This window comes from Nomia melanderi, chromosome 13, assembly GCF_051020985.1.
Source record: "Nomia melanderi isolate GNS246 chromosome 13, iyNomMela1, whole genome shotgun sequence".
NCBI lineage: Eukaryota > Metazoa > Arthropoda > Insecta > Hymenoptera > Halictidae > Nomia > Nomia melanderi.
The window spans coordinates 9471618-9486982 of NC_135011.1; the positions used below are offsets into that span (position 1 = coordinate 9471618).

The 15365-nt window shown below is 33.9% G+C and overlaps 1 protein-coding gene across 4 annotated transcripts in view; it reads right to left on the minus strand.

Moving 5' to 3' along the window:
• Cad89D (cadherin 89D) overlaps positions 1-15365 on the minus strand; it is a 123686-nt gene that overhangs the window by 45315 nt on the left and 63006 nt on the right. For all 4 annotated transcript variants that reach the window (XM_076373141.1, XM_031973658.2, XM_076373142.1 and 1 more), the window contains exon 2: positions 13279-13427. In XM_076373141.1, the coding sequence (XP_076229256.1) occupies positions 13279-13378 (100 nt within the window). In that variant the 5' untranslated portion in view covers positions 13379-13427. The remainder of the gene's footprint in view (positions 1-13278; positions 13428-15365) is intronic.

Below are 15365 nucleotides of genomic sequence, written 5' to 3' on the forward strand. Positions count from 1 at the left end.
CACATAGACAAGTACTGACTATATTTTAATATTTCACTCTCCTAACATATTTACAAAATTCCAGAACTCCCAAAATTATATAAATCATAATCAAACACGACACAAACCACTAAAATACATACCATCTACAGTTATCAATCCCGCTTACTAATGAACAAAAATCAACCATCAACTCTCCCACAACATCCAAAGAGAAAATCTAAATTAACAGGTGACAAATATTCAAGCGTAACCTCTAAAAAAACGAAGCTCAAAAAAGACCCGCGCACATATATTTCTCAATTTTTGCCCGGGGATTTATCCTGTCCTCGCCAGTATCACGAGCGCAGCCGACACTAGGTGCCAACGTCGCAAAACGTTCAGGTAAGTTACGAGGATGAACGATAGCAAGAACAAGCAGGACAACATGCATCGCCGCAGAAATATGTTTCGCCGCGTGGAAAGCAGCCGCTCGTGCCGCGGTTTTATCCGTGTCGACGCGCAAAATGCGGGATTCGTATTTCAAAGTAAGTTGGAACCAGTCCGGGCGGCCTGGCCAACTAATTAGCCTGCGCGAATTGTGGACGCCCGTTGTAAAACATTGTTTCCGACTGCGAAAGGGAAAAGATCGAGGGACGATAAGTTAGACTCGTAGGCAGGCCGATGTTGGAGGAAGTTCGTGTCTCGGCGCGGGCAAGATCTTATCTCAATTTATTCAGGGCCGCGATCATCGTGTCGATCCGATCTAGGGAATGCGCAATGCAAGCATCGTGGAATTGTTTCGTGGTTACTTGAAATCAATTCGATGGTATCAACAAGTAACAGGACCAAATTACGAACGACGAGACTGACGTCTGCAAGAGAATCTAAACGAGGGAAAAGTGGAACACTGTACAGTGCGGCTGTCTGTGAACAAAATCCCGAAATTCGATTATTCGCATAGCGAAAATTGAAAGCTACCAATGTGTTGCTAAGTAATTTTTTAATATAATTAGTAATTTTGTAAAATAAGTAAAATAACAAGTTTTGTGCAAATAAATTCTGTTTCTCTATTTATATAACGTTTGAAACGAAACGCAAAATCTCCATTATTCTTTAAGAAACTTCATAATATTCGCATAATGTAAGAAAAATATAATCACCATATACTTAGATTTATACCTCACAACTTTTGTCTGAAGCATTATTTGTATCACTCATACTTTTTAAGTTGTTGAGTTTTGTCCAGCAAACGGTCGTTTGACCGTATTGTGCGCTGGTCGTCTGCGTTTCATCTACATCTGCCGTACAATATAATAATTGATAATAGAAGAATAATATTTCATTTGAATTCGAAGGAATCGAGTAATCTTTATGAGATAGATGAAATATTCATGGTATAGTGCTTTTTATATTACTTGCCAGCAACGACAATTTTCTAGGGTTATTCTTAATCCCTTTCCTTATGATTTCTTTCACTCGATAGAACTCTTTCCTTGATTCCAATTCAGTAGAATAAGGAGAGCAATTTATGCTTATTCTATGTGTATATTTATGTAGAGCACTACGATTGATGATAGAAGAATATTTAACTTGAATTCAAAGGAATTAGATGATATTATTATTTGTTATATTCTATTTAGCACTAAAACTACCAAATAGTTAAATTCACTTTTTGAAACTTCTTTATAACATCTCTATAACTGCATCTATCAAGACTTCAATTCATTTATAATTAAGTTTACATATTGCTAAATCTATTTCTTTCATTACTTCTCGGAGAAACATCTGTTACCTTTTTAATAATTGCAAAATGAAGGCATAAAGAATGGATCATTTTAACTCCTCTGATAGTTTTAATGTTAAAATATTCACCACGAGTCTCACGAGTTATTGTAAAGCAAGGGGTTATTAAGGGAAAGCGTTCTCGAGTTCAAGGGTGCAATAAACAGAGCGAGAGCCACACTGACAAGAGGAGTCCTAGATGACTAGACAGTGCCCTTCTCGGGGCACTCGTTTTCTAGCCATCGAGACGACAACATCGAATTAACCCCTTGACCTACAATATCGTGTCAAACTCGTGATGAAAATTTTTAACTGAATTTAACAAATCTAAGTGTTATTTATTTTCTTTAAATATAAATGAAATATTACTTTGCTACTATCAATCGTTAATCTTTGGAATAAACATAGACATAGAACAAGCATAAAAGTTCTTTCTTTTCCTAATAAATTATTAACGATAAAGTAGTTGTATTAAGCATAGTTAAGAAATAAATCACAGGGCAAGGAGTTAAAACAGTTTCAAATTCACAGAGTTCCCATTTATTTTACGCTCACGGTTTCATAGTCTGTCGTTTAATAGTTAAAAATAATTCTTTAAATAGCGGATAGTTCAGTCGAAATTCTAATCTTACATGTCTCTCTGGAAAACTGTCCCTTTCTTTTCTGATTCAATACAGATATCTACATACTTTGTAATTTGCCTGGGAAAGTAATTGAGGTAAATTGTTGTGACATTTCGAGATTATGTAACATAATGAAGATTGCCACTAGGATGCTAGTATAACGGTAGTAACCCAATCTGAATTCCAATCGCGTAATTGGATTTTTCAAATGCTTTTTATTGCAGTGGAACTAGTTAAAGTTTGTTAAGCATTTGTTTACAGGAATATTCTTTGTTATTTGTTTATTATATTTACTATATTACTTATTATTGATAAAATTGTTTGAATGAAATGAATTAATATTTTATTTAAAGGGAAAATAAATGAACTTTGTTTATTTATTTACATGAATATGGATTATTATTTATTTATTATGTTTGTTATATTATTTATTATTGATAATATTATTTAAGTGGAATATATGAATTTTTATTTGAATAAAAGATTTAATTATCGTTGGAATAAAAGGATTTACCTGCTTGTTACTAGCAAGTGATTTAAGTAAGAATTTATTCACAAATTGTGGATATAGCTCTGGATTGTAATTTCAGCCATATCCTTTAGTAAAGGTGGGTCTTGATCATATCTTCAAGCGAAAATCTCTCATGAATTTCAATCTTGACCGTAACTACCAACGAGAATGGCTAATGAATTTAAGTTGAAGTGACCGTAAATACAATTTCGGTCATCTTTTTGGCCGTGACCGTAATTATTACGGTTTCGACTCCATGCGCAGCGTACTTATGTACAATCGGTTAACGCATCGTTCACACGCTCCACGAAATACAAAATTTTCCAGCTGTTCCCCTTTCCATCAGCAAACTCTGCAGATTGAATCTCTGAATAATGATTGTGCATGGACACTGTTGGCCAACAGAGAGATCAGGGGCGTCCATAATAAACTAGAAATTCATAATACCAGTGCATAGCTTATGTAAGTTCATTGTAAGAAAAACAAGCTTAAAATGTCAGCAAATAACAATTTAAGTTCGTTACATAACAAACTCCTAATTTGAGAAAATCACAGTTTTAGTTATATTCTGAGTTTGCATTTTATTGAATATGTAAAATAACAGTCAATAAACGAGAATAATATTGTTTCATGATAATATGAAAATATTAATGTTACAAAATCTAGTATGCATGGTCAGTTTGCTATGTTAATTAAATTTAATTATAATAATTATTTTTTCACAATTATTCAATTATTTTGAATGAATATCGTATTATTTCATTAGTTGTGAAAGCTAGTCCCGCAAGATTACCTCTTGTGTATAGAAAAAAATCATTAATTAAAAATCAGAAGCAATTGATATTTATCGAATTTATTGAAATGCGTGCATATTCAATGTGTACGTTCCAATTGCATTTATGTACAGGGTTAGGCATGTAAATGAATACATCTAAATATCTTTCAGCTCATAGAAATATAAAAAAGCTATTTAATGGAATATTGCACTGTTCAAAGAGGCAAAGGAATTATTCTAAAAATTTCTTCGAGATTACTGAACAATTAAACTTCACGTTAAATCAGTTTTCCATGTAACTATAAACGGAAATATTTAGGTGTTCCCATTTACACGCTCCACCCTGTACATTATGTATGCATTTTTATATATTGTGCAGGTACGTACTTAAGAAATAAATATTCCCATGTAAATCATAGATTTATGTTTCTTGTTAAACGTGTACCCACTTTGCTTTATTAAAATATCGAGGTTAATGAATCCGTAACAAAATGAATTCTTTAGTATCTGTTGCAGCAGTTTTTCACTGTATCTGTGCTACAAATTCCTTAACGTTAATCATCAGAGTACCTAATAGTAACTAATAATAAGCTTGAATCATCAAGATACTCAGCTTAACCGTAAAATTACAAAACGCACGTGAAACGCGCTTAATTAAAATCAGGCTGTTTTAATAGGCAGTAACACAATTAAACGTTGTACGCAAAGATCTGAAATTGATGTTTCCTGTGAAGTTTGTACTGACGGTCTGTTTCATAACTGATGTGAAACATTATCCGTTGATCTTTTGGCTGCAATTTCAAGCTACATCACGAATTTTTGAAATCTGCGTTAAATAAAAGCACCATTGTTAAAAGTGAGTCACACCTCGTGAATTAGCAATTAAGATACCCTAATCGCTGGAAATTTAATTTCTAAAAATACTTTTAAACGCGTGAACTCATTATTAGACCGTCGATGTATAGTCTTTTAGGGCGTATAAAAGTGTTGAAAAAGCTTTAAACAGAAACAAATAAAATAAATAGTTAAAACCACAATAAACAATTTCACTACAAATCAGCGTTTTGCAATAGAAAAGTCAATACTACTCAGTAGAGTTATACGTTTCATTTAATTCAATAAATGCATTGACAACGAAAAGAAAATTTCATCTAATTTCAATTTTTTTAAACTTGTCCATCTATAGAAGTGAAAATATACATAAACTCGGGTTTATTAAAGATTCTTTTATCACCACACTTATTATCTACGTTCAGAATGAAAAAGAGCCACTTCAAATCTTCTCAAACTCTTCATAATACTCAGATTCAAGCAATCATTTACGCCATAAAGATATAAAATCTGCAATCCACTAAAAACACGAATAAAATCAACGATACAAATGAACACATAAAATGTAGTAATTCACTCTCACCTAATAATATGCTATGAAAATTCATATCGCTCGATACATCATCGTAAAAATCAAATTCAGCAATAAGCCTCATTAATATTACCTCGTTTTACAGCATCGTAATGGAGCAAGATTAATGTACTAATAACCAATTAATGTCATATAAATATAAATATTTAATATCTAATATGTAATATTTAATATTTAATATTTAATATTTAATATTTAATATTTATATGCAAACATATTCATATTTACAACACAAATCTATCTTCATACCCCTAACTTTTCAGCTATTAGCACATTTACCTTAACGCGTCGTTCATGCACTCCCAAGGGAATATCAAGCAAAGGAAATCTTTCCCGACACGAAAATCACTATCGTTATCTCGATCGCGTAGGTGGTTCAATGGTTAATCATTATCATCTGGCCGGCCGGGAGTGAAGGGTCACTAAACCCGTCGCGCCGCGTATTCCCGCGCGTTATACAGGTGTTTCCAGAATATAACGTACCGCCGGAATACTTTCACCCGATCGCATGCCGATTCGAAGCCGGTATTAACCGTCGGACACGCATCGAGGTGCACAGCCGAGCGTTGCGCGTTGCGCAGATCGATTCGGCGGCGCGCGTGTTCTTTTCAGGTTTTTCCAGTTACACGAAGGGAGCAGATTCGTACGTCACTGAGCTCGTTGTTCCGATACCGATGTTGTTTTTTAACGTGCATGCACTGACCGCGACGGTACACCGCGTTATTACGTGTTCCAGAATGACAGATTAAAAATTCAACCGGACACCGGGCAAATTCGATTGGCCAGTTGTCACGTTGCCAGGGCGGCTTTCACGTTTTGGTTAATTAACGGCCGCGCGGCCGCCGCGAGAATCTGGTACCAGACTTGTCCTTTTTTTCTCCACTCGTTCATTATTTTTGATTGAAGACCGAAATTAGTAGACATCGTCAATCAACGTAGAATTAATCGAGTGTAGACGGTTGCTATGGTTTCGTAAGTGATTATGGGGTGTTGCGGGTTTTATTTTGGGTTTGCTGATGTAATACTTAGTAAATAATGCAATTTATATAGAAAATTTTGTGTATCTCCTTTAACACATTCGCTACCAGCGTCGCATATTTGCGACGATGTTTCATATTTTGTGCTAAGAGTAAATTAGATTTGCATGTGTTTTCATCTAATATTGTAACGTATGATATTATGTGGAGAAAGTTGCACAGAGTTTTTTCTTGATCATTGTTTGTATGTTGTAAAGACGATATATTTTAGTTAATAAAATATTGTAACCGCGAAGCCTGTTATTGAAAGAACTGGTAGCGAATGGTTTAAGTTTCATATTGATAACTTATAGAGTATCATACTTTTATAAAATACTCAAGTAATTGTTCAAAGTATTGTACTTTAAATAGGCTACAGGAATATATGCTGATCAATTTGACATTGTCTCGTTCCATAAAGTGTTGCAATGAAACAAATGATTTTGTAGTCGTAAACTTGCGGAGTATATTTATCCCCAATCTAACCTTCATTTGTATTTATTGTACCAAGTTTCCAAATAAAATAACGAATCAACGAAAAATTTACACTAAAACTACCAAGCACTTAAACTAACTTTTCAAATTCCGTTCATAAAACCTGTAAGCGTGCATTTATTAAAATGTCAATTGACTTATATTTCAGTTCGGCTATCACTGAATCAGCTTTCTTAATCATTTCTCACGGAAGTATCTGCACTTTTTCAATAATTGTAAAAGAAGAAATCAGAAACGAATCAGGTTGACCCATTTGGTAGTTTTAGTGTTAATTAAAAATTACAAATCTCTATCGTAAATATACAATAAGAAAGAAGCAACGAAACGAATTCACACATCTACCTTATTCAATAGAATGCAACAAATTACATTTCCACTTAATAAATTAATTGAATAAATAAACGATATTTTCAAATGTCAAGAATTATTTCTTAACCGTCTCGTTTCATTACATAGTTTCCGATCTTGTCTTTGCTGATGCTGAGAAATCCGCGTTAACCCCAGCTGAGAGTTGAATCGCGTTTGTTAGAGGAAGCAATCGACTCTTGATGCTTATCATCGATCATACGGATAAAGTCTCGACGACGCATAATCCAGCACAAAATTCCACCCGCAGGAATTGTCAAATCACTTGGAAGCGGGCTTCCGAGGCTCGTAAATAGACAGGAGAAGGACTGTGGCCGTTTTAAAGAAATCCCCTCGCAAATCTCATCCTTTCCCGTTTGCCACCATGCTTCTCGCTTTCTTTTCCACTCCTCCCGTTTCCTTTCCGATCTTTCTACCAGCAGTCGCCTTCCTTGCTACCTCGAAACTGCCTGCTTTTACTCGACGGAGACTCGATCCGAAGAGAATTACTTTCTCGAGACGACCGAAAGGTACATCGGAGGCGAATATTCGAAGCAACACCTCATACACTGCCATTCAAAAGTTTAGAATCGTTTGTAATTAGTAGGCTGCGAATACTTATGGGAATTCGAACTTTGACAAATGTAATTTGAGAAACAAAATTATAATACAGAATGGTTTTTCTAAAGAGGCATTATTAAAATTAATATATTTTAGATATTTTGTACATTTTTCTCGATTTCGAATTTTTAAACAAAATTCTCATTAAAAAAGAGAAAATGTAATTCTGCAAAAAGGGCAAGAAAAGTTTGAAGCAATAGTTATTTGAAGCTAGTAAGTGGGAATACCTTAATCATCTAAATCTCACAATTTTTCCAAAACTATACCTAACTTGAAATACTACACAAATATTCGAACATTTATTTTCATTTTGTCATCGAACGATCCAAATTTTCTTCTTATTAAACCAACGATCGCAAACTTTTGCCCGGTAATGTACGCTGTATGCGACAATAGATGCACCAAACGTTCCTGTCTTAGTGAACACCGCATCGGCACGTACCGCACACATCTCTAAACGTTTCAAAGTAAAAGTTTTGAAGGATAATATTAGTTTAGAAAATATTATGTTATAGCCTTTAGAAAACATCGTCGGAAGCTTTATTATTTCTTGTTATGGTAACTTTATGTCAGCAGCTAACGCCTTGTAAAATAATACAGAAGTTTGTATGCAAGTAATTTAGCAAGTAAAATTAAAAATTATATATAAAGTATAATTTAATACATGATAAAACAATAATTAATATGTCCTACAAAAAAACTGAATATACATATATAAAAAATATATCTTTATCGTAAAGCATATTTTTCTTGTACAATATCAAATTGCAAGTACCAATATTTCGAACATCCACAAAATCTAGCATGCCACTAATACTATATGTGAATAAATAACAGTGAAGAAATAAGTATGTACCTGCATAATCTAATACGATAGTAATAACAATAATATAATAATAAAACTAGTAATACAATAGTAAACAACAAAAGTAACAATATAACAATGATAATACAATAATTAAAACACTAAAACATTCCTATCAATTAATTCTAATCATAACCTACATAATTCATATCACTATTATCACCAAATATCGAATCTTTATACCAAATAAAACTTCCCTAAAATCATATAAAAACCAACACTTAAACAAAATCCAATTTCTGCTCTTAAAACTCTCAATAATCTCCATCAATAAATCAGTACCATTCTTCAACCCTTATAAACACCCCTCTGCTTCACATTGAATACCGCAGTATTTATCAGCGACGCGTAAAGTTCGTCCAGTTATCGCGTTATAAGCACCAAATTCACTCGTTCATCGTCGTCAGAGTGCATACACCCGGCAAAGATGCAAACAAGTTAATATTTCACGAAGTTTCCGCGCACCGATCCCATCCCCCGTGCCGATCGAATAAAATGGCCGTGGCGACGGCGTCGTCATTTTCGGAGCCGAGCATCGGAACAGCTGCTGCCTACCATCGTCAACAATTCTGAAACACCCAGTGTACATAACGAAACGATTACATAACGAAACGGCCCGACTAGTACGCCCCACCGTCCGCGATTGCTGCATGTGTTGTGTAGCATTTACACAAGTAAGCTCGTTCCCCAAAGCTCCGACGGAAGTGGGACAAGGTCGCCAGGCTTTTTGCACGTTTCCGTGCTTCCATCGGTTCGACAGAGTTATGCCGCGGACACAAGCGTATCGCTGGACATATTAATACATCACTGGTCATAAGTCAGAGACACCCTTCGCCGTTAAGTCCTACTGTTCGCCGGAAGAAAACGCGTGCCGTTATTGTCACTCGACGTTTGAACCGTAACTCTGGCTCCCGTGCACACGAATCGGTTCCATTGTTCTTCTGAATCGAGTAATACGAAGTGAATCATTTAACCTGTTAATTGTATTCGATAGGTATACGTGTCATTTTGAAACTTACAATAATAGTTCTTTCAATGACGAATTATTTATTTTGCAAGATGAACGTGTAATTCTTCTTCGTTTTGCTTTAAGATTTGGTTAGAGTATGGTATAGGTGTATTTGCCCCGCGTTTAACCAGAATACAATTCATTAATTCAATTTTATTGTAAGCATAATGCGAGATTTTAAGCGGGTCACCACCTAGATATGTTCTAAACATAGATAAGCTTGAGGATTTTTTTGTTGATAACTAGTAAATGAAAACTTCTGATTTTTTCTGAGTGCATAACTGTGATCTTCTGCTTTATATTTCGTTTCTTCTAAAACGAATATATAAGGGTGTAGTTATTTGCTAGCTTGGAACCCCTTTTCATAAAATGTTTCAACAAGTTAATGCTGCGAAAAGGATCGATAGCTTTCTGATTAGTCATTGCCTTGGTTACCATAACACACGAATAACCACATATAAAACTTCGTAACCTTATTGAATTTATAGGAAGTTATTGTCAGTAATGTGAAAAATATTAGTAATCTGGAAAATATTAATATACCAATTTCTGAAATTTTAAACCTATAATAATAGAAGTGATATAAGGAAAATCTAATAAATTCGTACGTAAAGCTTGATCATTCATAAATTAAATGCGTAGTACTAAAAATCTAGCTTACTATTAACTGCTACCAATGTTCACTCAAGTTTTCATTCAGGCCTGCGATCCTAACAATTCAAAGCTGTTATAAACCCCGATATTAGTCACTGATAGAATAGAAAGTAGCTATAAACTCTATTACAACAGAATTAAATCTCAATTTCTTTGCAGAAAAATACTTTAATGATCAAATTTTGTTTGAAACTGTAATCAATAATGTGTAACAAGATATAAAGATCTCTTATCAATTACAATTTTCAATAAAAGAAAACTAGCTTACCATTCTTTATTGCTTGAAACAAAGGTATGGTACGATTAAATAAAAATTAATGAAGCAAAGCTATTTCATCACCTTTTAAAACGACATAAAGTGTACCAATAACTAATCAGTTAAGGTTATATAAATATAAATATTTAATACTAGAGCATATTTGTATTTATAATAAATATAAATTAATACTTACATACAAGCATATTTATATTATAAATAACCTACAGTATAAAAATATTTATAATATAAATATACCGTCCTTAATAACCTTAACTAGATAATTACTGGTACATTTAACTTAGTTTTTATGAACTCTTTAAAACAGCGACTATTAATGCAAAGGAAGTCACAAAACAATTCATCCCCAGTTCACTGGAAACTGGTCTAAAACTTATGTTGCAGTATACATGCGTATAAGTGGCTTCACCAGTTTATGCGACAACGCATTGTCGGCAGCATTCCAACGCTTCTTGTCTTCCTCCCTTCAAGAATGTCTTCGTTGATTCGAGGATGAAAAAGGACCCTCGAGATTCCGGAACGTCAAAGCAAAATACACCTTTTATGTTACGATCAAAGTTCCTTTACACCCTTGACGTATCATATTATTTCATGTCAAAGAATTTAAATACGCTTCATTAAGTGCATGAACTAGCTGCGAGTAAAATAGATCACAAAATAAATTCTAATAAAAGAATTAGTAGCTATATCTATTGTGAGACTCATTGAAAATAACTATTGAATGACAATGATATAACGAGATAGATGAACAATTCAATAGAAATTTAAAATACTTTTCATATTACTGCCACGATAATGCGCCTAATAATAAAATAAATATATTTTCATTAATTCCTAGTTTTTATAAATTGCTACATAAAAAACTTCCATTTGCATATAAATCCAAATTCTAATAATTCACTGTAATCTTGTTAAGTGTTTCAGTATCACAAAACTTCCTTTCCTCTTTCAATTAACAAAATGAAAGTACTATTCATCAACAACCATCACCAATTTTATATATAAAATATTCTATTTTCATTATAAAACCAATTTTATATTCTACTCTGTTTATTTAAGTTTGATCATTACCGAAACGCTATTTATAATGTAAAATGTGTTTGAAAAAGATTTTATATGTCATTGTCCCAGTAATTTTTTTTGCAGCATCCCAATCTAACTGTAAGATAACTGCTATCGGTGCTTGACACCTAACAAGACATCGAATTAATTAATCCATTCGCGGCCGAACAAGCGAGAAAAGGTTCATTAACGGTGAACAAATTGCGGTTTGAATACGAACGAGACCCCGATCTCACGATCTGAAATGGTAACGATGGGAATGAACGGTCCATCTTTGCGAGGAACGCCGTTTCTGAATGTGTCGCGATAGTAGGTCGCAGATAGATTTATCTAAAGGCGTGTTTACCTTAGGTAAAGCGATGAGAGGAGAAACGCGAGGCGAGGCGAGACGTTGCATTATTTTCATTATTTTTCCTCTCATTATGCGTGCCGTAAACTACCCCCAGGTGAGTTACTCTTTCATCGGTAAACAAGAACAGTCGGCGAATTGCAAGCTGTTCCTTCCGCTTTAATAATTCGCAGCCAGAATACCTGTTCGAAATGTACGAGAAGTTACAGGAAACTGAGTTTTTCGGTTCTTTTATTTTTTCATGCGTAACGAGAGCTTCCGTGCCGTCTGCAATAACAATAACAATGTTGAACGATACACCGCTTTATAGAGAGTTATTCGAACAACTAAATCGACGTGTGAACGAATTTTATGTTCTTTTGTTAACTATCACGAGTTGTGTAATCTTGTTATTGTACCTTTTTATTGTTTATTGATTGAATGGATAGTGAAGTTATGAGGATTTATAATTATGTCTTGTCAAATTAATGTTACTAAATGACTACGTTGTCATTGCTTAATGTATTTACTCATTACATTTTGTTACGTTTGAATAATAAAATATATTCTGTCCTGCAGATTCTACACATAATCATAACATTACTTGCTAATAATCAAAACTGCAGTAAATAAATCCAACACAACATTTTTAATTGGCAAATATTGACAATAATTTCTGTACAAACGATTTGAACGTAAGTTGACAATGAAATTTGCAATCAAATCACTTTACCATTCATGTATTCTTTCTTCTTTAAATATGAACATTTGTTATCTTTTTCTTTTGTGATTAAAAATAATTATTAAATTTATAGTCTGTCATTTAGAAAGGCAACTTCTAAAAAAAATTCAGTTAAAATATTAGGCACATTCGACTTAATGACATCAAACTTTCGTGCCCGTTCCAGACATCGGTAAATTATATATTAAATATCTTTATAATTAACGTAGATTGGCAAGAACGACCGAATATAGGTCGGCTTATTTTTACTCGAGATTCATTAACTCTTAGTATACAAAGTTGGGTCACACAGAAGTCTCAATGTATATCCTTTATATGCCACAGTTATAGGTTCATTTATCTATAATAAGTTCTTTAAAAAGCAAGAAAAAAGCTCACTTAAAATCAAAGTATTACATCTCATTACGTAGTTCTGATTTCTTTTGTTTTAAATCAGCGTAATTTTAATAGGTTATCGCTTCTTAAGTATTCGCAATGGAAATGCTGATTAGCCAGTTGACTACCGCTCCGATTCTGAGTGTATTTATTAATATTAAAAAAATCATAGATTATTCTTAAAATTAAATAACGGTATTAAATATTCCACTGCTATATTATTTTTAATAATAAATATTCGAAATACAATGTCAGCAGTTCAGTTAACAACTGAAAACATCACTAGAAGTCAACCTGCTAACATGCTTGCAGTAGATAAACAGTTAATTCTATTTCTTTAATACTATTCCGAAGAATTTGAATTTTCATAAAGATCCGCAGTGTATTTACTACTTATTCAACTAAATGACATACCTGTCACATGGTCAAGTCCACCGGGAACCACCAAAATCGCAGCCGCGAGACAAAGGATCCACGGCAAATCCACGGAGATAGTCCTTCTAGATCGTATCATGTTCAGGTCCTCTTCTTCGTCCTGGGTCACGACTCACCCTCGCGCATGTCTGAAATTATTTACGATGAATCGTCAACTAGCGAACACCGAGCGAAGCAACATTACACTGTGACGTTGCATTTTCGCGGACCGCACTGGTGCACGCGTCGGATCGCGGATGGCTCTCATGAATGTCACGGGCGAAGCTTCTTGGAGACCAAGAGACCTCCATCGTGAGCTTCCCGTTGACATCCGTCGCAATTAGGGCAACGGTGCCTAATATGGAACACCACAATATTTCGAAAAATAAATAGCTTGATATATCAGTCAGTATAGAAAACACTTCATTGGTAACAAACCAGTGAAAAATAGTAAATATATAAATAAAGTAACTGTGAAACAAAAGATATAAATATAAAGTAAGAAAGTAGGTAAATAACCTTGCCAGGTAAGAAAACAGTCATACGAATAGTTGAACATCAGTTGTTTTATATTTTTGGTTTATGGTGGCAATTAAAAAAATGGTGACAATAGAAAAAGATATATCTGATTCATTGTGTTCACGAAGAATATAGTGGCCCCGATTGATATTTCCAATGTATAAAAGAAAATAAATTAAAAAATTAACATGGCATAAATTCAGAAAGTGAAAAATTCGTTTATTTATTCTCCTTAATGCCATAAATATTCATTTATCGTGATGAAAATGAGTTTCATTTACAAATTACTTGGGTGTTCCATATTAGAAGCCATTTTTTCAAATCACTGTTTTTGACTCTATTTACATTCTTTACCGTGATCTGAAGGCATTCATATTTTTTGCATTGTTATCGATCAGTGTATGAATGTTTATTAATTTCTTTGTGTTTTGATGCAAGTTTTATTTTAAAAAATGCACATCTCTCGTTATGACAAGCTTTTCAAATCGAGTGTTCCATATTAGGTGCCGTTACCGTACGCTCACGATATAGGACCGGTTAAAAAACGATAGGTTACGATTAAAGGTATATCAGAACTTTTGAGGCATTATCCGAAAATAATTTTTCGAATCAAATTTTGTTCGAATATTGTGGGAGTGGATGTATTGATGAACGATAATAAGTACTCAAATTAATAAATATTCAAGATATTGTTATATTCTAAACTAAATTGGTTTTCTGTAATATTGATTTGTTATATATTAATGATGGTCATGTTAAGTAAGTCTAGATTACGTTAAATCGACACACATCTATATTCCTTTCATAAAAATACGATCGGTAGTAAAAGGGCAGGTACGTTAAGTGTTAATCACATTGATCAAAAAACGCGGGTATTATTAATATTAATTGATAATTATTAATAGTAGCCGAATTTATTACATGAACCGTAACAGATGAGACCGAGCCCCGAGGTATAACAGTCGAGAGGGAATCCGCGAGGCTGCTACGTTCGCCTGGCGCAATTAAGTTCAAGTTAAAGAGAAAGCACCGGGGGCACCCGCGGTCGTAATGCATTCACGCGCGCCGCAGGATCGTGTGTAGGTAATTGTTCCCCCGGTGAAATTGTATAAATTAGGCAGGGCTTGGGAAACGTTGCGACTGCTTTGCAAAAATGTTTGGAGATATTAAATGACGATTGGGAAAAGGAAATTCATATGCGCGTGCCATTGGACCGAGACAGTGAAATCGCTGTATAATGATGAATGAGGTTCACGGTGAAGATTTATAGTTCAACATGTTCGCTACCGGCGTCATATATTTGTAAGTATCCCATTTATGTACAGGGTGGAAGTAAATGATAGTATTTCCTTGTCCTAGCGTGATTCTACACCTTCGGTTCGATGGAGATCGAGGTAAAGAAGCTGCCGCGAAATTACCTCTGACCTTGAAAAACAGGATTACAATTCGATAAACAATTAGTTCCATTCTCTTTAACACGCTGAACGCCGTACGATTTCATACAGCAAAATACACAAAACGGAAAAGCTGTAATATTATCACAATAATTTCAAGTAATTTAATTGAAT